The sequence below is a fragment of the Opisthocomus hoazin genome, chromosome 2 (assembly GCF_030867145.1).
Source record: "Opisthocomus hoazin isolate bOpiHoa1 chromosome 2, bOpiHoa1.hap1, whole genome shotgun sequence".
NCBI lineage: Eukaryota > Metazoa > Chordata > Aves > Opisthocomiformes > Opisthocomidae > Opisthocomus > Opisthocomus hoazin.
In genome coordinates, this window is record NC_134415.1 from 122363060 (window position 1) to 122390204 (window position 27145).

General features: G+C 41.0%; 1 protein-coding gene across 1 annotated transcript; it reads left to right on the forward strand.

Moving 5' to 3' along the window:
• Nucleotides 1–18965: 18965 nt before the first annotated feature.
• On the forward strand, nucleotides 18966–26816 carry LOC142358825 (uncharacterized). Its single transcript, XM_075410903.1, has 2 exons — nucleotides 18966–19026; nucleotides 24593–26816. The coding sequence occupies exon 2, from the start codon at nucleotides 25072–25074 to the stop codon at nucleotides 26509–26511; it is 1440 nt and encodes a 479-aa protein (XP_075267018.1). The 5' UTR covers nucleotides 18966–19026; nucleotides 24593–25071; the 3' UTR covers nucleotides 26512–26816.
• The last annotated feature ends 329 nt before the right edge of the window (nucleotides 26817–27145 follow it).

The window sequence follows — 27145 nt, forward strand, 5'->3', positions numbered from 1 at the left end:
TAAGTCTACCTTTGTTTACTATGTCATGTGAATAGAATCTGAGCAAATTTGTTAAGCTGACTAACCAGTAATTGTAAACCCCAACCTTCCTTGGTGCTTTTCAATTATGTCATTTTCTTTTGCATTCTCTGTTCCCTTCATTTTCATAAATGATACCTCTTCATGTATTATTATAGATGTATAGATGTGGAGCCACAGTGCTTCAGAATTTTGATTGTTGACTGGAATCTCATTGCTCTTGGTGCTGGATACATATAGATCAATAATGAAACAAACCTGTCTCTAGTATGAAAAGTATAAGATGAAAGACAACAGATGGATACCGACAGATGGGGCAAAAACCATACAAGAAGACTTATTTTCAGTGTTTTACACGTAAGTCCTGACTGCACCATTTTTTTGTGAATGTGTATTTTCATTTGAACTGACTCATGTCTGAGAAATAATTTTTTTTTAAAAACTGCATTGGTTTTACATTTAAAAATATCTATGTTGTTATTGCTTGCATTTTTCCATCGACAGGTGTGAACTCTGAAGGACTGTGGGAATAACTTTAGCATTAAAAGGACGTTGTCATTGTTAGAACTGTTTTGGAGAGACAGGACTGCAATGATGTTGACTGTATTTTACTTGCATGTCTCCAATTTATAACTTCCTGATCTATACCATTCTTTTATAGGGACAGGAATAAGCCAAATTTTGATCTATAATTGGGCTACTTTGGGATAACTGGTATATTTGCAGCGTTACTATGTTTTTAATCTTATTGTATTTCACAGTATTATTTTAGTTGGAGATCCCTTAAACCTGTTTTATATTAAAGTCATCTGAATTTGAAAGGATATTGTATTTCTTTAATCCAGAACACTACTTCCAGTTCTGTGTATGGTCTCTAGACTTGTACTCTTGGACCCAATATAGATACAGGCTGGATTTCCCCACTCCGCTTTGAGAAAAGATAGTTCTGACAGCTGGTGAATTTTAAAAATGTGTTCATACTTCCTTAGATTGTGCAGCTGAGCCATCAGTAACAGTACTACAGTTCAATACTTGTACAAGCCAGCCCAACAGCTACTATTTTAGAAAGGGAGGATAAGCAGAAGAGCAACAATGATTCTGGGATTATTCCTGTGGTTGTAAAACTTAGCCATAATGCTTTGCTTAGATATATGATAGAATTCATAAATGTCATTCTTCTGAATTCTGTACAGACCGCACTTTGTAAACTGTCATTAGGATGGACTTTGTTATCTTAGGCATACTTCTGCTCAAAGTGAGAAAGGATAAGGAAGCAATGAGTGCAGTTCTAAGGAAATACAAACTGTTTTAAATCACTGATTATGATAGAAGGCAGCTTGGATAACTTTGGCTCAGTTGGACATCCCTGCATGAATACTCTGTGTGAATGGCTCCTCTCAGGCATAGTATATGTTAGGGAGGGCTGGGAATGGAACAAATTAAAGTCTAGGTGTAGAAGTTGCTAAACGGTAGGGCTTTTAATTTGCAGGAAATTTTAAGTGAAAGTTAAAGATCTTTTCCTGTCCATGTTGAATTAAAAACATTTGCTTTCCCTATATGTCTAGTGGTAGCTCTTGGACACTGTAGCTGCTTAGGGCAATTGCTGTTGCTGTCAGTTTCCCAGATAATCCCCACCATTAAACTGATGGTACTGTGATTTTCACTGAACAGTAGCAGAGGACTTGGGTCTTGAGCAGCTGTATGAGTCTGGTTTGAGTATTTCATAGTTTGTCAGATCTCTGTCCCTGAGACACATCTACTAGGAATTAAAATGATTCCCTGCAAACCCAGCTCTGCAGTCAGGGAAAGCTTGTTAAACCCAAGATGTTTGAAATGAGACAGTTGGACTCAATGAACTATGTTTCTGTGTAACTTTATTTTGTCAGGGCTCATTTGACTAGCTGTACACGTTGACAGCTGCCAACAGACAAATACCTTATCAGTGGTCTAAACAGTGTGATTGTTCTAACAGAGAAAAACAGCTTGTACTTGATGCATTTATCAAGCGTCTCAAACCAAACTCTCAACACCATAGAAATGCATCTGACTCATTACAAAGCTTCAGTGCAGTAATTGAAGACACTCATTGTCATTCCCCATTTCCTTCCTCATCTCAGTTCTATTTTGACCTGTGAAGCTTTTGAGATCCAAGAGAAACTATGGTATGGTGTTTTGGATACAGCTAATGAAAAAAAGAATCATACGGAAAACTGTTTTCAATTTCACAAAGCTAGGAACACCATGTTATCATGGGTAACCGAGATTTGAACCTGGGTCTCCTACAACCCAAGCAAAGTTAAGCAGGTTCAAACCCAGATTATGGAGAATGTCCACAGCATTCCTATAAAATTTTATTTTCAGACAGGTGTTTTAATGATTTAGATTTTCTTCCGATGAAGAATTAGAAAAAATACAAAGTAATTGGAAATACTGGGGCATACAGATGTCCTCTAGTTTGTTCTGCTTCATCCACGATCTGTTGGCCTTATGTCACAATCAGGCAGGAGCAGTATTATGCATATGCCAAAGCCCCACAAAACCCACTGTATCGTCATCTAAATGGTGATGCCCATGCCAGGACTGCTGCCTCCTCACCAACACCAGCGGTTTGCGAGGAAAGTTGCTGTATACCAGGTCAAGTTATGAAGAGGCGATGCCTCTCACTACAACTTCTCACTTGCACCAGTGTCATCAGGACAAACAGATGAACAGTGAAGTATCTGATACAGCATCAGAAAACAGACTTTAGAATAGAAACCTATCAACTCAGGAAAAATTACTGTCTCCTCCCTTCAAACCAAACTCTTAGTGATAGTAGGTGTTCCCAAGCTGCAGTCCTGACATCTGTGCTATGAAGTCATTGAATGTGGCAAGTTACTATAACACCCTGTTGCTTTCTGTTCCAAAAAAGAAGCAGCTTGTATTCATGCCACTTGCTTAAAAGTAACCTCAAAGTGTTACTCCTGTGATATAATTGTGTTTGGAAAAAGATGTCTCCAGCAAGCTACTGGTTGTAAGTTCATTTACTTTGTTTTGTTTTGTTTTTCCCAGTGAGATTTCTTAGAGAAATAAAATTTAAGTAATCATATTGTATGCCTATCCCTCCCCTTTGCTTGTCCATAATTTTTTAACCTGCCCACCAATTTCAACGAACTTTGACATAGAAACAGCCATTTCAAAGCTACTCTGTTCCTAGACGTATTGTGAAACCAGACAGCTAAGTACTTGAGAGAGAACCTACAGCTGTCTGCAGCATGACCTCAGCCCTTGTTAAACAGTAGGAAATACATATGGAAGAACCGCATTATGAAAACTTCAACAATCCGATAAATTTTATGTGGAAGTTGTATCTTCCTTGGTAATATCTGAGACAACTTCATAGGAAATAAAAATCTATTATTTTCTCTGTTCATGGAGTTATGGTTTTTAGCTTTTAAAATGTTTCTGTCCATGTTTAAAACACTTTTCAGATGTATGTTTCACCATTAGTATTTTTTTTAATACCTACCCCTACTTTTCTCTTTTTACATTCTCATTCTTTTTTCTTTTTCCTCTCTCCAAGAAGCTTAGAAATCCTCAGTTCATACTTGCCACCTGGATACGGAGCAGTATGAGCCCGAATGAAGTTTCCTTTATAGTTTCTGGCTTCTACAGTATCTGGACTCTTACATTCACTTGCCTTTCCTACACTAATACTAAGGGAGCTGTTTGGGAGATTAACTTTGCCATCTGATGTCCTGCTTTCTATAAACTACCCTGAATCACCTCTATGAGAGCTGTACCATGCTGTGAACCGAAGTGTTGCAACCTGGACAGATATTTGCCTTCTAAGTCACAACGAAAGTTGTCAAGTTAATAGCATGCAATTAATGAACAGAAAATTCTTTTATCTTGTGCTGAGTTCACTTTTTCTAGACCATGAATTCATAATCGAGAGCCAGCAAAACTCAGGAAAAAAAAAGAAACAAAGAAAGGTAAGGTCAGGCATTTTGCTTGGTGCAAGTGGTAATCTGAAAGCAGATGGAGTACATCTTCATATACAACATCCGGAGTCACTGTACCCAACTGGCCAGCCCATTTGATGAAGTACATTGCTGTCTTGGAATTCTAATATGACAGGTGTCCATTTAAGTCTCTTGTTTATGCTTCAGTACTTGAGGACTACAGATGGATCACAGTGGACTCCTCCATCTGCCTTCATTTTTTGAACACGTGTAGGAAAAAGAGAACATACAGACGTCCTCTCCCGTACACCTAATCTGTTACTACATGCAGTTACAAAGTTGAGTGAAGTACCAAGCTCAGTGCGTATGAAAGGATTTTACAAAAACTGCAGAATACGAAGAATGAAATACCCATAATAAAAATATTTTTACCTTAGCCAAGCATCAAAACACCTGTGAAGGAAATGGGGTCTTTTTGTGCATCCAAAGTGGGATCCACAATCCATCAAGTGTTTTCAGAGCAGCCAATATAGGTTTCTGTGTTATAAAGAAACTTGCACAGTTTCTTCCTAACCAAACTTGCACAAAAACAGCTATTCCCAAACCACCATTGTAACATAACTCAATTCAATTCTTTTTCTGAAGTTGTTATGGTAGGCCCGTTGCTATGACAACATAACACTCTCTGTTGCTAATGTGTATGTCTCAGAAACAATTAGAGAAGTTCCACTATCCCAAAATTGACTTTAATTAGATTAGTTCAAAAATTAGACTCTCATACCATGTATCAGGGGAAGTGGGTGATAAATCTTTTCTTTAATAAGTTATTCCAGGTGAAAGTAGTTTGGTTCAGCTATATTCCCCTTACTTGTACAGCTGTCGATCTTTTAGTTGTATATAAGAACAATGAAGGTGAAATCAACAATTCTATTCCTCCTACTTGGGAATACCAAATAATCACTTTTAACCAGGAAGTCTTAAAAGAAAAGTTCATATTGGCTTGTTAAACACCTTGCTTCTCTTTCTGAGTATTTTGAAGTATTCAAATAGATCTAGAGGTTTTTAGGTTCTTACTGCAATTATTTTTATTCTCCTTGTATTACAGTGCTTACTAACATGAGAATTCACTACAGGATGCATCTGTTTATACAAACCTGTCCCTCCACAAAAATATGCATCATTTGCCACTTAAGACAAGGTTTGAAGTCTCATTCCACGTGATCTTTATCACACTTAAATTTTAATTATATGATTTTCAGATTTTTATCTCATCTTTCCTGGTAGTCCTTTATGCCAGTTTACCATACAGACAATACAACACAATGCTGTTATGATTGGTGGGACTGAAGTCCTTGACTATCACCCTTCCAGTGCGGTTTTGCCCAGCCAATGGATCATTTCCAGTCCTGAACTCCTGTAGAATGGTTATGTTTCTACCTAGCATGGTGTGGAAGCAGAGAAGGTTTGGGATTTTCAGATTTATATATGCAACCAGACATTATGCATTCACCAAATAAAGAATCATTCCTCAAACTGATTTGGTTGCAAGATCAGCTCTCCTGAAGCTGCAGGTTCCATGTTACTCCATTAACTTTCTGAACTCCTTATGTCATGTGTGTCACTATAACAACATGCAGTTGTTATGTCACAGAGCAAGTGCAACTGTTTTGAAATTAATATCTTGTTCATTTTAAAATATGTTCCATGTTACCTTTTTTTTTTCTTTTTCTGAATGGAAAAATCCATCATTCAAAAATAATTACTAACAGAAGCTCACTGCATTATACCTGAATTACATTTTAACAAGTTTAGAAAAAAACCCTACCTAAAAATATATCTATATCTTCCTCTCTTAATTTTTTACATAAAATAACAATAATAATGATAATAATAACTGTAACAATTCAATCTGCTGTTTAAACTGCTTCACTTTATGTTTTTTCTCAATGTCTTGAGAAGTGATAACTCTTGGATCTGGAACAGCTGAAAAATGATAACGTTAAGTACTAATTGCTTCCATACTTGGTAATTTCTCTAAACTAGGATTAGCTGAAGAAATTAGGTCCTCATGAAGAAAACGGGGTAATTCCTAATCAGCCCTCAGCAAAAGTGACTCTTGCTCACATGCGATAAAACTGTGTCCTCAGCTGAGAGACAGTGGCTATGAGCACTGTCTCACTTTGTAGCTGTAATGCCCATCATTGAGGTATAGGTTCAGCCTACCTAGGTTCAGTGCCCGTAATAAAACAGAATAAATCCAGGTGTTCTTGACAGAAGCATGCATGATCCATTTTGTCAGAATTTTGACATTTTTGAGGACAAAGAAACCTCCAAAATAAGGACTGGTTCAAAAGTCTGGTGACCCCAGAAATCAGACCATTCATGTGTTTTCCATTCTCACATGGAACCAAGGTCTCTGGGGACCATAATTTAATTTATGATGGTAACATAGTGACATGGATATAAGTAGAAGTACCTCACCCATGACAAAATTCCTTCTCCAGCTTTAAGAGAAGAGATCCCTGCACCATGTCCACATCCAATCACTCTGAACTCAGCACTGAAATCAGATTCTTCAGGACAGATCATCTGGTGGGAAATGGCATATAACCTTTACAGTTTCCCAAAGATATATGTGATTGTGTACGTGCAACCTTTGACGAAAATAATTCTTTAGATACAATTGAACACTTTTTCAGTTTCTTTGAAATCTGTGAGTCCCTCAGTTGAGGGCATTAGGGTCATCTGCCAGTGGGTGCATTCAAAGTCTTGTAAGAACCTGAACAGATGCAAAACCACTCAGGTGCCACTGAGCTGTTTGACATGGAAAACCCACTTTGACCATCTTCTCTAAAGGCTTAATCTTGCACATGATTTCAGAAGACATATAGAAGATTAGGACTTGTATACAAGAGAATCTGAGACTGCTCGCTCTAGGGCTGGCTAGACAGCATGTGTCCCTCATAGGTTTTACAACACTCTATTGATTAAGGGACTCACCTGAGTAAAGGAGACTTGCTGTAAAGTTTCTGCTCTGCCTGGTATGGAACTGATTTTTGAGACATGGGCATTAGGATTCCTCCTCTCTCTCTCTCCTGGTGGTTCCCTCTTACCTAATAAAGACACCTAACCACTCAACTTGATGGTTTCTGTGTACTTTACTATTAGCTGTCCAGCTCTGCTCATGCACTGCATTAGAAGGCTGGGTAGATGTTTTGGGATTGTATGCACCTGTCACTCAGAGGAACAAAAATTAAGTGTTGAACATCCAGAGAAGTAAATATACAGATTTTTTTCCACTGCTTTTGTGATAGGCTATGGAAATACATCTGAAATACAACTACAGCAAAACTATTACCAAGGCTGTTTCAGACAGTCCCTTAATGACATATGAGTAGATCACTATGTTGCAACTTGTATAGTCCTCATTTTATTCTTTTATTAAAGACACAGTTAAGCCTAATGAGCAAAGAGTCCCTTTGTATTTGTTGTTGGTGCTTGTGAATGAATAAAGTGGTCCTGTGGCTGCTGTACCTTCCATGATGACTACTAGGAAGATAGTAAGGAAGATGTCTGATTCTGCTAAAATTCTTGATGGGTTGTTCATTCACACAATTACTGTTCCATTCCCCTGGAAGTGTGGGAGAGCGAAGAGTATGGCATTTAAATGTTGTTGTCTATGTCTACTTTAGCAAGTAATATAGTGCAATAGAAGGTTACTAGAACAAAACATCTAAGGCTTCAGGCCTTACATATGCATCATATGTGGTTCAAGCATATATAAGCATTAGATTTGATTTAGTTTGAGCCCTTGGACAAAACATCTGCAAACTTTGGTTCAAATCTCTCTGAAGGAACAGTGATTGGTCTGGGCCTTTATGTCACCTTTAGGGGTTGAAATACATTTTTCATGCACCTGTTGTGGTTTAACCCCAGCCAACAGTAAAGTATTATGCAGCCACTCACTCTCTCCCCACCCTGCCATGGGATGGAGAGGAGAATGGGAAAAAAGTAAAACTCATGGGATGAGATCAAGATGGTTTTTAAGGACAGCAAAGGAAGAGATAATGATGATGATGATAATGATGATGATGGTGATAAAAGAGGTGATATACAATGCAATTGCTCATCACTCAATGAGCACTACCGAGCCCTTCCCCAAGCAGTGACTGATGTCCCCCCGCCAACTCCCCCAGCTTATATACTGAGCATAACCCCGTATGGAACAGAATATCCCTTTGACCAGTTTGGGTCAGCTGTCCTAGTTTTATCCTCTCCCAGCTTCACATGCACCTGGCAGGCCAGGTCAGCATGAGAAGCTGAAAAGTCCTTGATTGCCTAGCAACAACTAAAAGCATTAATATATTATCAAAATTATTGTCATTCCAAATCCAACACACAGCACTACACCAGCTACCAGAAAGAAAATTAACTCTATCCCAGCTGAAACAAGGACACTACTTCAAAGAGATCTTGCATTTCTGTTCCTTCTGAGAAGATGTTTGTTCATGTACACTAAGTCCTCTCTGAAGCAGAAACAATACGCAATAAATGTGGTCACTGCAGATTTGTTTCAAAACTAAATGATTACTCCATCCCAAAAGCTAATATAGATGCAGCTTTTGATGAATAGACTTTATTTGCTGATCTAGAAAGAGCTGCATCTGAAGAAGCAGGCATTCTCTCAGGACTGCCAAAAAAAAAATATTACTTCTCTTGACAATTTTTCCAGCACAGGTAGTCCTGGTCAGAGCACAGTGGCTTCTGGCGCTTCATAAATTATACTTAACAAAGACTCATGGGTTATGTCGAAGACACTCTGCAAGAAAGAATCATGTTGGAGATGAGAATGATAAGGTGACAGAGATGTGCCTAGGGTAAATTGGTATTTTCAGTGCCCATTTCTTCCAAGATGAATACGCTTAGAAGAATTCAACACTTGTCAGTAGCTTATGTCCTGATGGATTTAATTTCCTAAATATTCTGTTAGTTCATTCTTCTGTCTCTTTTTAGGTCTATTCTAGTTCCCAGAGCAGTCAAGCGGGATAGTGTCCTTTGTCAGAAGAGTTTTATACAAGCTTTTACTAAGTGCAATCTACATGGGTAGAATATAAACATTGGTTAACTTTCTCCCTCAAAGTAAACAAAGAAACATTTTTTTAAAGGACTAAGCGTCTTTGTTTTTAATATTTTCTGTGCTCTACGTAATTACCCATTGCATGTCTACAAAAACATTCAACTGAAATATTTGAAAACAGCTACCTATTAAAGAAAAAAGTACAGCATCTAAGTGTACTTAGCACTAAAAGGCTTTTTATCAGTTGAACGTGAATCTGAAAAGAGATGAGGAGTTTGAAGGTAACAAAGACAAACAGGGAATCAGGGTTTCTGATGTTGCAAGCCAGCAGCATTCAGGGATAATTTAGAGTGAGTGGGTTTTATATGTTATAATGAAATAGAATGCATAATTGCCGTAAATTGAGTTTTGAGACCACTCAGTAATGCAAAATGAAGTAAAAGAAGAAACAACTCCCATTGTTGAAAGGCCAAGAAGGTTATTCACAAAGTGATAGCAACTTAACACACACTGGAACATTTCATTGCTCTCATCGATAAGCTTTATCAGATAATCAGAGCTCTTTTACTTATATTAATTGTGAACAGTCTTTACACATCAAGTAGCAAGAGTCTTTTTTGGGTGATAAATTAAACTCTCTTTTCTTCCCAAGTTCACTCTGTTTTTTCCATGACAGTAATTGGTGAGCAATTTCTCCCTGTCCTTATCTCGACCCTCAAGCCTTTCATCATATTTCCTCTCCCCTGTCCAGCTGAGGAGGGGGAGCGATAGAGTGATTTTGGTGGGCACCTGGCATTTATCCGGGCCAAACCAAAACAGTCACTAAGGAGCCGCTTTAAGACAGGATTTATTCAAAGCTTGTAGAAGGCAATGGATATCTCTTGGTGAGCTTTGAATTTAGCAGATGCACAAAGAATTATGAGTTCTAAGTGAGATTTGCCCTGACAGGTTGAGATTTGACTTTGCATTCATCCTCTTTAATTGAAAATAACTTATTTGACATGTTAAAAGATGCTGTAATTGTGAAAAATAATAATAATAATAATAATAATAATAATAATAAATCAGCACTTTGATGACTGAAAATGTGTTTGTTTTCAATAAATACAAACCGTTTGAGTTATTTCCCTTGTTTTTAGGACTCAGTTATCCTCAGTGTCCTACTGTAGCTTCACGCTGGTATGGGACTGAAAAATGAAATCCACAGTGGTAGAATGATACAAAACTTCAATATGCTGTGTGGACTCCAATCTGCATCCCTACTGCTGATTCTCCTTTTCTGAATAACTCTAGCATTAAACCTTCATTTGTTTATTATTCCACTTTAGATCACCAAAACAAAGCTATTTTAGTACCTTGTTAGAAATATATAGCTCAATGTATTAAAACAAAAATGTTTATTCTCTTGCTCAAACATCTATTACATAAGTGTGGAAACAAAATGATCATTTAAAAAAAAAAGTTTGAGTATGAATCTCTTGAAGGTGTTTTATGCTTTTCTGAATTAGTTATTTCTTTGTTGCAAATGTTCTGTTTTGTGAGACATAAAGCTTAATGCTACTGAATATATGCACTGAAGGCATTTTAGGTTGTCAAAGAGATCTATATCTGCTATCTGGACAATAATCTTTTAAGGCTCATATATTGCCACTTCTAACTTAGTAAGCATGATTGTAAGTGCCACTTGGCTCATTAGTACAAGAGTCAGAGTCCAGCCTTGAAGGCTTATTTGAGGCAAAGCTGAAAGTACCACTCGAGAAAGACAAGTCCAAAAATAAAAGCCAAGAAAGTCCTTTTTCCATAAGGCACCTAAAAATCACCAGGCAGTTTCAAGTTTGGCAAGAAATGTTTGTAAGTATGCGTATCACCCACATCATCAAATCAGTCCTTTGGTCAGAGCAGTTTCCTTAGAGGTTGGAGATCTGATTTCCATTTCTGTCTTCTGAGGACGGTAAATTAAGCATAGAATAGTGATATTAGAAAGCTTGGTTGGGGAAGTCACACATAGTTTCTTCTATGGATCTAAAGATCCAACAAGGACTGGAACCCAAATCTACTCCCTCCTTGTCAATCATTGCCAATAAACCCCAGAGCAAAAATGCCTTTTTCATTTGCTATACAGTTAATAAATGGTTATACGAAAGTTGATGGCTTTTCCATTCCTTTTCCCACTTCTGATGATGTTTTTAAAAGATTGAGACCTACCCAGCTAGATATTTATTTTTAGGAAAATACAAACATCATAGATGCAGCCTCCAGTCAGCCCTGTCCCATAGAGAAGTAGAGGTCAGATGCATGGTTATCTATATGTGATTTATGTTCAGGTCTCTTCAGAAACATTAAATTCCCCATTAGGTTACAGGGGGCCTAGATAACTAACCAGGAGCTCCAGCTGGGGCCAAGTATTCAATTTTCAAGAGTTCTGATGTGTAATTCAGAGATACCTCAGCAGATGCTGAGAACTTTGCTTTAAATATCTATTCTGTATTTGAAATACATCTTTCAGCCGTTTTATTATATGGCATGATGGCTTTGTCAAAAAACTGCTGATGTCATCCACAGACAGGCTCAAGTGCAAGGTTTAGACATGAATTTAGAATCTACAATTCTGCATAAAGTGTTTCAGAAAAAATTTTGTGAAAGGAGGAGCCATTCTCTTAGATTTTTGTAATACTGTCATTTTGCCTGTTGTTTGTACAGGTTACTGCATTGTTTTGTTGTGAATTTTGCGATGAATAATAACAGAACCAACAATAAATCCCTCTTGTCCTTCAAATTATTACTTTTTGTTATGTTCATCAGACGTAGTAAGTTACAAAACTCTCAGAATCAATATGGCACCACAAAAACCCACAATGACTATGTGGTGGACAGTCTCCAAAGATATATCAGACTGCTCTTCAAAAGTGACTGAGAGATGATTTACTTACTGAAGAATCTGAATTCTTTGTTAACTCCTTTTAAAGCATTCGTAGAATTTTAACAGATGAAACATTCAGCAAAGAGATCTGAAAGATTTTTAAAATATCTCAAAAATGCATCACAACTGTTGAGGCCAGTGCAACCAGCTTAAATTTACACTAGGTAAATATTTGTTCCAGTGTTCCCCAACTTAATATTCCTGCTGGTCACTATGAAGATCTCAAAAGCAGAGTAAGAATCGTGTCACAGAGATTGTCATTCTCCTCTTTTTGGGGCAAATTGATGGTGACCAGAGCAGAAAATTGCAACAAGTGATTTTTGTTTTTATTTTTGTTTTCTCTTTTTTCTTCCCATTTTCAGCTTTCTTCAGAGCCTGAGCTTTCATGTAAGCTCATGAAATCTACTAGGTGAATAAAAGAAGCACTAGAGTCCCAGAAGGAAGTGTTGATGAGATGTGAGAACTAAAATGCGAAGTGACTTAGAACAGTAAACTTCCAAGTATCTAAGCTGCACCCGTAGGGGCAGTGGAGACAGAAAAATAATCTCCTTTTATGCTGGAAGTAAAATACATTCAGAAGATGATAATGATGATGACAGGGAGCATAGGGTTTTTCACACTGGATCAGACAAATCTAGTGTTCCTTCTCATTTGTTGAGTCTTGCATTTCTGCTGCCTGCAGAAGTGACCAATGTCTGATGCTTGAGGGGAAGTAGAAGAAAAGCCTTTAATGCACTTAGCCAGTTGTGTGGAAAGGGAGGTAGAAAAGGGGATATCTTCTTGACCCCTGTAGCTATCAATTTACCCTCTGAAGCATACTAATAGATTACTTTAACATTCTATTGTTGTTATTACTCATAAAATTATTCAGCCCTTTAAAAATCTTTCAACAATATTTGACTTAATAATCTCCTGCTGCAGTTAATTCTAAGGGATGATGGCATGCTGTGAAAAGTATTCATTTTCACAAGTTTTTCTATACTTTTGACTTCCATTTATTTCATTGCACATCCTTTATTGATTCATTACGGCATAGAGTTAAAAGTAGGCTCTTCTCATTCTGCACTTCATAAAAATAAATAGAAAGAACAGACCATTCCATTTTCCTATGTGAAATAAAACTGAAGATGTTCTCTTTTTGTATGTATAGTGAAGAGTTTGGTGTCTCTATTTTTCTGTACCTGCAAACAGAAAAGATAATGATAGCAAATGTTCCACGGTAAAAGATAAAATAATTTTGTGTTTCCTCTAGATGCATTCTGTGGTGTATTATGCATATACTGTTTCCCTGTACATACTTTTATTATCAACAGATTGATTGATGGATGAAGAAATTTCAGTAACACCTGAAACATGAACATGGAAAATAATCTCCACCCAGCAACTAATTTTCAATTGAGACTGATCATCCTGAAGTTTAAGACCTGCTCCAGAGTTTCATGTGGAAATAAGAACGGGAAATATTACATTTTAGGGGCAGAAGGTAACATTCTGTTTATCCTGCCATATGCACAAATTCATCAAGAGATTCCTATTTTTATATCAAGCCATATATTCTGAAGGATCTGAAATCCTGCTAAACCTGTTTCATAGAATTAATTAGAGACAACTGCATTTATCTTCATGGATGCTGAACCAAGATTCTTTTGGCATATTTACTGATTACGTATGAGACTGTCTTGATTCGTAGTTAGGATCACGCTGTCTAATATGATGTGGTAGTAAGAAATGTGTACCCAAACACACCAAAGCATTCTTTCAGGAAGAGTTAGTAGTGTATGTGAGCTTACAGTTGGTGAAAATTCCCAGAAAAGTACATACCCATATTTGTGTATTGACAAATATAATCTTAATTAACCTTTAGCATAAGTAGCTGATGAAGATACTTAACTGTGAAATCAAATCCTGAATATCTGTACTGATTCAATTAAGCACAGATTTTTTTTTTCCTTCTTTCATTTCTAAATCAAAACTAAATTGTGTTTACCTACTATCTTTATTCCTTTAGGCAACTCTCTGGTAAGAATTGGAGCTGTGCTGGAGGTTTTGACCTGCAGGTCAGCGTGGTCAGTCAAACAGACTGCCTCCAGATGATCTCCAGCCTCAGGGATCCTTCCATCTGTCCTCTTAGATTTTCCCCAGGGCAGGACAATTTGATCAACAAATGCAGTCTGAGATAGTTTCTGTTTCTCCTTTAACACTGAAGCGTGTCTGTTGCTGCAACAGGAAGATGAGAAAGGGAAGGCTGGAAGAAAAAGGGAAGGGCTTAACTGAAGTTTCCTGTTGTTTTTTTTCTTCCCACTGATGAGAAGAGAGGCACAGCAGTGTTCCAAATGAAGCGGCAGGAGAAAGGCTACTTGAGCACTCACTCTTGGCTGCTACCTCTCTCTATAGGCTCCTAACCTTCAGAAACTTCAGTTTCTGTCTTTCATATTGCTATCACACTAGAGGTCTTCAAATCTACAGAATTACTTCCAGTTAGGTGCATCTAAGCAACCTAGTGTGTGCCAGAAACCGAATTTTTCTCAGTCTCTTCTGAATGCGTCTCTTCGTCAGCCATTTGCATAGCACCTCTAAACTCCTTCTGAAAGTGCTGGGGTCTGCACAAAATGGAATTGCAAGTGTTAACATTTTTTGAAAATAGTGCAGAAAGAATTGATGTATGTTTTCAGAGATCTGGATTTCCTTCAACAAAGCCTCTTTGAATTAGATTGTTTAGTACATTTGCTCAGTATTTCCAGATGTTCATCCAGGTGAGCGTGTTTCTGTTTAAGCAATAGAAGTGTCCCCACTCCTGACCAACCCCTGTAATCAAATCAGTCCTCCATCTGCTGCTACATAGTAGCCTAGTATTTAAAACATCGAGTTGTTAGGTAGGTGACCCAGGTTCAATTACTTTTTCTACCTGAAGAAGGGTATTATCTGTGTCCCACTGGAATGTGTTCTGTTCATAAAAATGTGATGGAGTTCTTGCTCTATTTTTCCATTTTGAAGCTGTGTCAGCGTGACTAAAAGATTTCAAGTTTCCCTGGCCTGAAAAGAGAAAGAGCACAGTGGTGTAACTCTACACCTCAGTGCTGAGTACCGCTGCCTCAGAGAAAGGGGAATGACTGCAAGGAGATATTTTTAAGTCCAATCATGGCTTAATTTTGAGCACAGAAACAGCCCTGGGAGCAAAACCTGGTATTTTCCAACTGACTAGTGATAAGTATCTTTGTGTTGCCTGTGTACATACTGTCCTGGACACTATTTTGTAGTTATTGAATGCCCCTATTCACTTCAGTGGATACCCGCATGCCCAGCTGAAGTGCTGGATGTCACAGAGACATGTCATTAATGCTGGGTGTCACAACACTGAAGCTTATAGGCATTTAAACGTTAGATTGGGTCCAGTCTATGATGTCTTTCAATGTCTGACCTTTCTATTTCTTGCTGCTTCAGCATTTGCTGAAGATGGTCTAATTTGCGGCAATGTTATACTTTGCTTGCTTTCCCTGTTGTCCTGGTTTCATCTGGGACGGACTTAATTTCCCTCCCAGTAGCTTCCGTGTTTTGGATTTAGTATGAGAAGAATGTTGATAATGCTGATGTTTTCAGCTGTAGCTATGAAATCAAGGACTTCTTCTTGTCTCCCATACTCAGCTAATTAGCAGGTGTTCAGGAGATGAGAGGGAGCACAGCCAGGCAGCTAGCTTGAGCTGGCCAGTGGAAATATTCCATACTGTAGACCTCATGCTCAGTAGGCCAGGGGGCAGAATCATCTCTTTTCCGGGAGTTTGAAATTTTCTGTGAGTTAGTTTTATTTTTTTCTTTTTGTAAGTTTGGCAAGTTGAGTGAAATTCGCAAGTTTGTCGAAATCAGAAATTCCTGAGATCTGTGAGACTCGCGGATTTTGTGGTTGCTGCTCAGGGACTGGCTATGCAATTGGTTGTCATGCAGTAAATGAGTTGTACTGTGAATCTCTTGTTATGCGTATTTATTTTTATTATTATTACTACTCTTATTATTATTGTTAGCATTTCTTTGTAGCCTTATTAACTTAATATTGCTGTTTACCCTTTTGTCCATTTCTCCTCCCCATCCCAATGAGGGGGAAGGGGAGCAGTAAACCAGCAGCTGTCTAGTGCTTTTGTGCTGGCTGCTGGATTAAACCATGACATTCCTCTTAGATAGAATAGTTATTTGCAAGTCATTTTTTTTAATCAGTATTTTTCCAGCTATAATTATGGCTCCTACTTGATCAAGAGATTAAGAAGTTGGTAGCATGAGTCACTTTTGCTATTCAGCTTCCACAATGTCATGATAATGACACTTTCTTAATCTAAACATCTTCCTGTCCTATGTAACACCAAAAGCACCTTGGTTCTCCTTTCCTACAATTTCATTTTGTTTGAGTATTTTCTTCTTTTCTGTTAAACCAGAATCATATAATCTGCATTTCCTTCATGTAATCTTTTCATTGCACATCAATGTACACCCAACAGGTTACATCATTCTGTGCAAACAGTACCTCTAAATGATAGTGAGAATCCACCCTCTAGTTGCTTTTTTCTGTCTCTAATGTAAATCTCATAGATACAAATATCTATGTTTTGTTTGCTGCATTACAGATGTGCCAAAAACCAAAGCAGTCAGTTTCATCTCTGAAGCTGCTAAATCATGTGTTCTCAGCTCTCGGAGAATCATAACAGCTGGAGATGGAAGGGAAGCTTTGTCCATCCCATTTCTAAATGTAGCTTCTTTTCATTCTATATATATCAAAAAAAGTGAGAGACAGATTACTGCTTTATAGAAGAATAACTCTTTTTGACTCTAAGACAGTTGTGGCTTTTACATTTATTTTATTGAGTGTACAGACTGAGATGAAGTACATTTCGTTTTCATAAAGAACTAAAACATGGGTAATATGAAATCTGAGGTGAAGCAGGAACTGGTCCAAAAATACCAGCAAATTTGTGAATTTTCAGGTTCTGAAAAATGCATGAAGACTTTGTGAAAGACTGCTACTTTGGACCTCTGGTTATAACTTCCACACCTTCAGACAGATAACTCTTATACTGAACTACAAATAGGCTGAATACTCAGCTGTTTTCAGTCAGGTATCCCTGCTGACAGTGCTACTTGGCCAATTTGCATCAGCTTAGGATCTGTCCTTTTGATCTGGTCATAAGTTTTTTGATGGTAAGCATCAAATACTAGGACTGGATTTTCAGAAAATCTCTTTTTCTCTTTTACGTCCTTAAGTATGGATAGGTGAACAAAAATTTTCAAACATTAGCAGCTTTGACTTTGGAATTAATGGTTGCTGTTTCAAAGTACACAGGACTCTGTTGTAAACTTTCCAGTTTCCTGACTACAAGAAATTATACAGGAAGTGACTTTCAATCCAATATTGCATGCAGTAATTCTAAAATCAAAACTAACCAGAAAATGTTGTGGTAGCTGGAGTATCAAAATATGTACTGAGCAAGTGTCCTGTCTTCTTAAGTTCAGTCTATAAAATATTATACACTAATTTTTTAGGTTCTGACTTTATTTGATTCAAACCAGAATAAGGCATAACCAGAAACTGGGGAACAAATTGAAAGGATGTCAGAGGAGCAATAAAACTGTTCAAATGACAAAATCAGAAAACCAACACCATCAGTAAAGAGCCATGTCCCCGTGCTGTTTTATGGTATGGCAGGAGTGGTCTTAAAAGAACCATATCAACAGAATGAGGTATCCTTAAAAATTTTGGTTTTGTCATTATTAATCAGCTTTATATGAAGAAAAGAGAGAAAAAAAATGCCTGAGCAAAAGCCAGGCAGCCACATGAAGCTGTACTAGAAGTCTCCAAAATTTTACACCAAGAAAATAGACAAAAAACATGGAACAGAACAAAAGGAAATATCCAGAATAAAGGGGAAATGAGTGTTACTGTGAATTAATAATGTTTAATATTTTTTTGTGATTAACTTAACATATATACCTCAGCTTTGTAAAACCAGATTAATCTAGCATCTCAGGTAGTCCACCTCTAAGGGGGAGATATCAGATAACAGCATGGCTCAAGTACTTTCTTAACTGAGAGGCAGAGTGCTGAGCAGTGACCAGGTATGGGCTTACCAAGGGGATTGATCAAGACATGTCTGGTACAGGGTGAACTGTAGTATCACTATGCAGACCTGCTTCTCTCTCTTCATGATCGAATGTGTGATATTGTGTAGATGATTCCTCACACCAGCACACTGAAGTCTTGCATGCAGATCTGGGACCTAGTTAGATAGCGCTGTTGTTATGGCAAGCTTGCTGCAGGTATTCAAGAAACATGCAGCTGGCTAGAGTTTTATAATTTGATTGCAAAAGGCAGATTTCAAGATAGAATAATTATATTACTGTAAGGTTAAAAAATCACCCAGCGAGCCAAGTGCATGAGAAACTGGACATGGCATTCATTCATTTGCTAAGAACTGCTGTAAAGATGGGTGGTGAAAGTGTTCCTCAAATGAGAAGATCACAAGATTCCTTCATAATGGAAATTGCTAGGAAACCAAAGCAGATGAACAGGTCCTAATTCCCCCATCACAGTCTCAGGGCAAAGCTGTATAATATGCACCAAGTAACTGCACCTTGTAGGAAGATAGCTTGGTTTTAAAGTAAACGTCAGGAGCCTCTGTTTTGAAAAAAATCTATTCTTTTATAGCAACATGGGCAAACATGAGACCAGGGAGGCATGGATAGGAAGTAGTGAAAACTGCACAATGATGGCAGTGTTCATCTGTGGAGTCCTGGTTGGACGAGAGAGGACATAGTCTGGTGTATTGAGCAACCCAGGCTTTGCCCCAGAGATAGACCTGGAAAGTAGCGAACGCAGAACCCTGCTGAGAGAATAAAGTGGCGAACACGGAACACTGGTGCCGCAGGGCTGCCGCATCACCATTTCCTGCCACGTCACTGCTTCCTGCCACAGCGTTGCATTCGGCCACGTCGCTGCTTCCTGCCACAGTGACGCTTCCTGCCACAGTGCTGCTTCCGCATCGAGAAATGAAGCTTTGCACCAATTGCAGCAGTTTTGACTATATATGGTAAGAGTAACTAACCAATTAGAAGCCGTAATTGCTTTGCTATATATGCCCTGTTCTGATGACTAATAAAGCAGAACGATCTTACTCACATTGGGATTGTATCGTTTCTACCGGTTCTGAGTTCCCACTCCGACAAATGGTAGCAGAGGATGGTTAGATGATTTATGGATTAACCTCTCTGCGGCAGAGGATGGGCGATTTCCTTGCCTGAGTCTCCTAGACTGCAGTAAGCAGTGAAAGGAGGGGGTGGGAGACGTCGGCTGGGAGTGGGGGCTGCCTAAGCAGGCAGTCACGTACGGCCTCCTCCCAGATAAGGGGCCCGCTGGTGCTGCCTGGCGCAGGCACAATTTAAGGTGGAGGCCGAAGCCGCAGGCATGGAGGTGGACGCTGCGGCAACGTTGCTCATCAGTATACTCTCTAAGAGAGGAACAGACGCAACGGCAAAGCAACTCGTGAAGTTGATTAAGTTGGGGCAGCGATGGGGTCACCCAGTTACTGTTTTTTGTCTCAGAATGGCAAGAGTTAGGAGAGACCATGTGGGAAAAGACAATAACGGGAGAGGAAAAGGAAGAAAAGGAGATAAAAGCTGTCCGGGAGCTTTGGCGAACTGTATTAGGGACCTTAAAAGCTATGAAAGTGGAACGGGAAGTAGCTTGCGCAGCGGCACAGATGCTGGCTCCTGAATCCGGAAAGGGGAAAGATTCTAAGCCTGGGACATTAGCGCGGGTTTTCGGCTTAACCGCGGTAAAAGGGATGACTGGAACTACCTGTAAATCGATTGCCGAGATTCGGGCGAGTGCAGAGGGTAATTCAGACGCTGTGAAAGGGGCGGACATCTTGCCGGAAGTTGCTGTTAGAGAGACCAGGCAGAAGACTGACCTCCATCCGGAAATGCCGCAACCCCCAGGGAGAGGGGAGGAGTGGCTAGTACCACCCACAGAGGGGGCCAGGGAGGAGGCGCGGCCTGACCCGTCGGCCCCCCCTCTCTGTCCTCCATTGCCACCCTCCAGCAAGGCATCTTTGCCCTCTACCCCATCTGGTGGCGAACAAAGCGAATTGCAGGAAAAGAAAGCGTGTGATCTTTTACAAGCGGTTTTGGTGCGTCTCCAGGAAGTGAGCTTACAATTGCAGCATACGTCACCCACCGCCAGCTCCTCTTAGCAAACAGATGAGACTCCTTTTCCCAAATGCTTAATCGGGCCTCCAGCTTCGGTCAGACCTAGCTGCTGGAGCGATGTCCTAAGGGATCCTATCCTAGATGGACAGTGGAACGTTGCTTCCTGTATTGGGGATATTCAGGAGTTAGCCTGTCCTGTGGTACAGGTTAATAGGCATGGCAAATGGGAACCACGTGACTGGAAGATTTTGCAACAGGCCTGTAGCACCATAACGCAATATGGGGTGAAGTCTGAGGCCGCTCGACAGATTGTTACTTGGATTATTTCTGCTGACTTGATGTGCCCGTATGACTGTCGGAATTTAATGCTATTGTTGCTAACCCCTACTCAGTTCTTATTGTGGGGATCGGGGTGGCAGCAACGGGCAATAGATGAATCAATGCAACATCAGAACCAGCAGGATCCTTATCATGGAGTAACACCAGAGATACTCATCGGACACGGCATCTACACTAGCCTGGAAAGGCAATTAACCTACCCCGCCCATGTGCTTCAGTTGTTGGCGCATCTTGCTCTGGAAGCTTTCCTGGCGCTGCCTGGTTCGTCTGCTCCACCCTTTGGAACCATAGTGCAAGGAGCCACCGAAAGCTACAGTAATTTCATCGACCGGCTGTGGGAAGCAGTAATGAATCACCCAGATTTAAACGATGAGAGCAAGCAGCAAATGTTTCAGGTACTGGCTTTTGATAATGCCAACAAAACTACAAAGCAATTACTTGCCAGTTTGCCAAAAGGAGCAGGAGTTGAAGAGATGCTGTCCAGAGTAGAGAGAGCTGGTGCACAGAAGCAACAGGTGACAGTTGCTGCTGCCATGCGAGGTGCAGTTAGAGAAGTTGTCCAGCAACGACCCAGCACTCTGCAGATGAGATGGCCATACCGTGGTAGCTGCTATCCATGTGGAGAGGTGGGGCGCACCCAGCGTAACTGCCGTAGCGCCGTCTGGTGTGAAAAATGCCAAAACACTACCCACGCCACAAAAGCATGCACGGGAAACGGGAGGAGGAGCGTGGAGAGAGGCCGCGTGCAGAAAGAAGTGAATCCTCCAGCCAGAACAAGATTTTTTTGCAACAGCCTCAAGCCGCAACCAGAGGCAGATTGGGAATCGACCTGGAAACCACAATAGACATCACCCTTAACGACACCACCATGCATGAGATTCCTAGCAGTGCGGTTGGGCCATTGATTAATCAAAACAGCAAATTAGAAGGACTTTTAGTGGGACGTTCCTCAGCAGGCGTCAAAGGACTACTTGTCATTCCTAGAGTCATCAACATCGACTATGCGGGGCAAATTCATGTCATGGCCCATACCCTTTGTCCTCCTCTGTTTGTCCCAAAAGGCAGCTGCATAGCACAAATTGTAGGGACAAGTAATTCACTCAACCATTCTTCCGCGAAAACTCTCCGTGGGGATCAGAGCCTCGATTCCACGGGTCCTGCTGTATTTTTCACTACAAAGATGGACCACCGGCCCACCATGCGCATCGTAATGAGTCAGAGAAACGAGTCAGTACAAATCTAAGCAATTCTAGACACTGGAGCTGATATCTCAATTGTAAGTACAATTGTCTGGCCGGAAGAGTGGCCAGTAAGTGCTCCCGCAACAGCTATCGCAGGTGTAGGGGGACACTCTACCACCTTGATGAGCAAACACCCTTTGCGAATGACTTTTCCCAAAGGGCAAGAAGTTAGTTTGAGGGTCTATATTATGCAACTGCCTGGAACCCTTACAGCCCTGATTGGGCGCGATGTTTTAAGTCAAATTGGAGCTGTGCTAACTACTAATCCTTTTTAGTCATGGGCACTGGCGAGCAGTCGCCCAATCCACCATTAACCTGGCTTTCTAACGAACCCGTGTGGGTTGACCAGTGGCCCATGACAGAAGAGCGACTTCAAATAACAAGACAATTAGTAGCAGTGCAACTCTATGCAGGCCACATCAAACCTTCAGTTAGTCCGTGGAACACCCCCATATTCGTCATTCCAAAGAAGAGTGGTAAGTGGCGTCTTTTACACGACCTGCGTAAAATCAATGAACAAATGCAACCCATGGGAGCCACACAACCTGGAATGCCATCACCTGCTATGCTACCATCAGGTTGGCACATAATCATTGTTGACTTAAAAGACTGTTTTTTCACTATTTCTTTGCATCCGCAAGACACTCAGCCTTTTCAGTACAGGTTACCAACAAAGCAGTGCCTTCAGAATGATATGAGTGGGTTGTCCTGCCACAAGGCATGAGAAACTCACCCACGCTGTGTCAACTCTATGTGGCTTGGGCCTTGGCCCCACTCAGGAAACAGTGGCCGAACACGATCATTTATCATTATATGGATGACATCCTTTGCTGTCAACAGGAAGCGTTCTGTGACGATTCCTTGACGCAGCTGACTACTGTTTTAGCCAGCAAAGGCCTTGTTGTCGCTCCAGAGAAAATTCAGCAATCCACACCGTGGAAGTATCTTGGATGGCGTATTTCTGACGCCAAGATCCAACCACAAAAGGTGGATCTGGCAACGAACTTGCGCACACTAACTGATGTGCAGACTCTACTCAGAGATATCCAGTGGGTGCGCAACTGTGCTGGTATTTCCAATGCTAAGATTGCATCGCTGACGTCGCTACTATACGGCTCACACCCCAGCACTAAGGTCACACTATCAGAGACACAACAGACGGCTTTGCAACACATCGTACAGAAACTTCAGACAGCCTGGACTGCTAGACGACTTCTAACACTACCTGTCTCCTTGCTTATTCGCAATGAAGAAGGGTCACCCTGTGCCCTTGTTTGTCAGTGACTAAACAAGAAGGGGGAGACACAGGACTGTGTAGTGTCATCGAATAGCCTTGACTTTGTCACTGACAAGCCTGCAAAGGGCGATGATCCATTTTAGATACTAGAATGGGTATTTTTAAGTGTGCAGCCGAAAACTAGGCTACAGACACGGTCACAGGCCATAGGAGGGCTAATCAGAAAAGGCATGATGCGGGTAGTGGAAATGACAGGACAGGAGTCAGATGACATAAGCATACCTGTCAAGACAGCAGACTTAGAATGGTGGTTGAGGCATGCCCTACCTATAGAGGAAGCCTTATTAGGCTATGGTGGGAGGATACATTCTCAGCAACCGAAGGGGAAATTGTGGCAAGTCTTGAAGCATAATCAATGGCTTGAGAAACCCAGAGTTCAAGAGAAGCCACTGGCCGAAGGGGTTACAGTATATACAGATGCAGGCAAGAGGCTGCGTAAGGCAGTCTGTGCCTGGCAGGAGGGGGGCCAGTGGTGTCATCACATGATACAAGGACAGGATGGGGATTCGCTACAAACCTTGGAGCTGACCGCCGTGGTCTGGGCCTTAACTAATTGGCTAAATGAGCCTTTGAATGTAGTAACCGACTCCCTCTATGTGGCCGGAGTGGTGCCACGGTTAGCAGATGCCCTGCTCAGGGAAATGGATAACCCTGTATTAGGTAAGATTTTTATCCAGTTGCGGACCGTACTGTCCCAACGGGCCGCGCCTTGTTGTGTCATTCATGTGCGTAGTCATCAGTGGGATCTGGGACTAGGGCATGGTAATCAGATTGCTGACAATTTAGTTAGTCCCGCGTGCCCTATGCCTCCAGTAGACAAGTTTCAGCAAGCCAGACAGAGTCATGAGAGTTTCCACCAAAATGCGAAAGGTCTGCGAAGGCAATTTGGGCTGACAGAGAATGAGGCTCGTTATATTGTACAGGCCTGTCCCAAGTGAAGAAATCAGGATCCAGGGGTAGGCCAAGGGGTCACTCCAAAAGGTCTGCAGGCACTTGTGTTATGGCGGATGGATGTTACGCATGTTCCAGAATTTGGGCGACTGAAGTACGTACATGTCACAGTAGACACCTTTTCAAAAATGATATGGGCTACTGCTTTACCTGGGGAGAAAGCACAACAGGTTTGTAAGCACCTGCTTGCGTGTTTTGCGGTACTGGGAGTGCCTGAAGAAATTAAGACCGATAATGGACCTGCATATGTCAGTCAAAAGCTACGATCGTTTTTATTGACGTGGGGAGTTAAGCACACCACAGGGATCGCACGTTCCCCAACAGGGCAAGGGCTCATAGAGCGTACTCATCGTGTGCTGAAGGACTATTTAGACAAGCAGCGAGGGGTTGAAACAGAAGCGCAACCAAGGTTGCATTGAGTCCTTTTTACATTGAATTATTTGTGCCTTATGGGTAATCGGGAAGCACCGCCGGTGGTTATACACCACCAGAACCTAAGGTTTAATAGCACCACGACTTTGCCGCGGTTTAAAGTGATCTATAGGGACTCGACTACTGGACAATGGGCTGGCCCAGTACCAGTAATCTTTAATGGTCGAGCATATATGTGTGTTTCTACAGATCGTGGTCCAGTCTGGGTGCCTAGCCGAGCCGTGAAGCCTGCTTTGAGTCAACAAGGACCGTTAGCCGAGGAGCAACAAGCAGACTCTCACGAACAGAACAATCAAGTAGAAATAACCTGAATCAAGGGAGACATATACGAACGGTCACAAGGAGATATTTGTCGCCAATATCAACTGTGACTTTTGTAAGACCTGTAAACCTTGGATTTTGTGTGTTTGCTACACTTGCCAAGGACAGTGGTGGTGCCGAACATCGCTTGCAAGGCACTGGTGTGATCATTGCTTTGTAGAAGAATGCAGCATAGCTCGTATTTTAGTTGTTATAGGGCACGAGGTGGAAGGGAGTGATAGTTACTTTAATAACTGCGCGGACTGGGAAAGATTAACAAACCAAAGACCTAGAACTGTATTGGTAAATGGTCTTGAATGTAGCCGCAGTAATCTAGTACCTGCTATTTGGACCGTTCCTAAAGCAGAATGGGAAAAAACGAAAGTACAATATTTACGTCGGTTTGGATGGAAACGACAAAAGAACAAGCGGTTATCCTGTTACTCGTGCCTTTTGCTCTTTGCCAAGTAGCTGTAGGAGGAGGAGTCCTTCACCGCATTGAGCCCAGACAGAATCTATGGGTTACTTGGGCGAACAGAACGGGCCAATCAGCATTTTGCTTATCTCTTGCTTCTGCAACAGAACCTTTTCGCACTTGTTTAATAGGTGTACCTAGTTATGATGTTAGTCATTTTGCTAACTACAGTACAGGCAGATGTGCGAAGGAAACTCAGGTGAGTAATTGTAGTGCAAAACTCATACGAGGTCTAAACCGCACATTACCTTGGGATCCTCAAGAGTTGAACTTGTTAGGGTCAATGAGAATTAGTAACACGACCAACAACTGGACTCAAACGTGTTTTGTGTTCTCAGGGCCCACCTTTACTGAAACCAATCATTTCCATTCCTTCAGCTGGTCAGTGTGGACTAATGTCACTCAGACTGCTTCTTATTACGACTATGAAGGCCTTTCTGGAACTGTCACCTTTTGCGGTACCAATGACACAAACAAAAAGAGCCCCCAAAGCTTAGGTGCCTATGGAATGGAAATGAGAGGTGGTTTTCCCTTGTGGAATAATGATACGCCCAAGGCCCTGCCTCCTGACGTGTTCTTAATCTGTGGCGACAGGGCCTGGCAAGGAATTCCTCATAAAGTCTATGGCGGTCCGTGTTACTTAGGTCGGTTGACATTACTAGCTCCAGATCAACAGTCGTGGAAAAGTGTAACCACGCACCCTAAGCGAAGCATTACAGGTCTTTCTCCTAACTGTGATGATCGAGTTACCCTTTCAAGTGTCACGGAGCGCGTATTCATGGTGCTGTTCGTGCCTGGTGGCGCCGCCGGCTCAGCATTAAACCAATTGGGAAAACTGGCATGTTGGGCAGCAAAGCAAGCCAATGTTACTACAGAAGTCTTGTCATCTCTGTTAGAAGATCAGGATAGTCTACGACATGCAGTGTTACAAAATAGGGCAGCAATTGATTTCCTACTATTGGCCCAGGGACATGGTTGTGAGGATTTCGAGGGTATGTGCTGTATGAATTTGTCTGATCACAGTGAGTCCATCCACAAGCAGTTACAGTGGCTTAAACAGCACACCAACCAAATACAACAAAATGAAGGGTACTTTGACGGATTGCTCACCTCGCTCTTTGGTAATTTGCCCGATTGGCTTAAGGCGTTAATAGTAGAAGGCTTGCGTATATGTATCGTGCTGATTGTAGTTGGAGTTACAATATGTATTTGCTTTAACTGTCTTAAAAAGGCTGTTTCCAGGATGATTGACTATGCCTGGCTCGCTCAAAAACAAGAAGGGGGAATTGTGGAGTCCTGGTTGGACGAGAGAGGATGTAGTCTGGTGTATTGAGCAGCCCAGGCTTTGCCCCAGCGATAAACCTGGAAAGTAGCGAACGCGGAACCCTGCTGAGAGAGTAAAGTGGCGAACATGGAACACTGGTGCCGCAGGGCTGCCGCATCACCATTTCCTGCCGCGTCACTGCTTCCTGCCAAAGCGTTGCATTCGGCCACGTTGCCGCTTCCTGCCACAGTGACGCTTCCTGCCACAGTGCTGCTTCCGCATCGAGAAATGAAGCTTTGCACCAATTGCAGCAGTTTTGACTATATATGGTTAAAAGTAACTAACCAATTAGAAGCCGTAATTGCTTTGCTATATATACCCTGTTTTGATGACTAATAAAGCAGAACGATCTTACTCACATTGGGATTGTATCGTTTCTACCGGTTCCGAGTTCCCACTCCGACATTCATCCTTTACTGATTCAACCCATATCACTTACACTTCCCTGATGATCATTTAACATGCAATAGTGACTATATTAAGTATTTTTACTATTCCCTACAGTCACCCCTGGAGGAATGGCACAGCAGACCTGCTAAGGTTCTCAACTTCCATGCTTTAAGCTCCATCTTAATTAGCTGGTGGAGTGAATGAAATTATTTTGCCATTCCCGTGTCCCGACTTGACAAACTGGGACTTGGCA

Coding starts and splice junctions, on each gene's coding strand:
- LOC142358825 (XM_075410903.1), top strand. CDS start 25,072: ATGGGAAAAAACGAAAGTACAATATTTACGTCGGTTTGGATGGAAACG.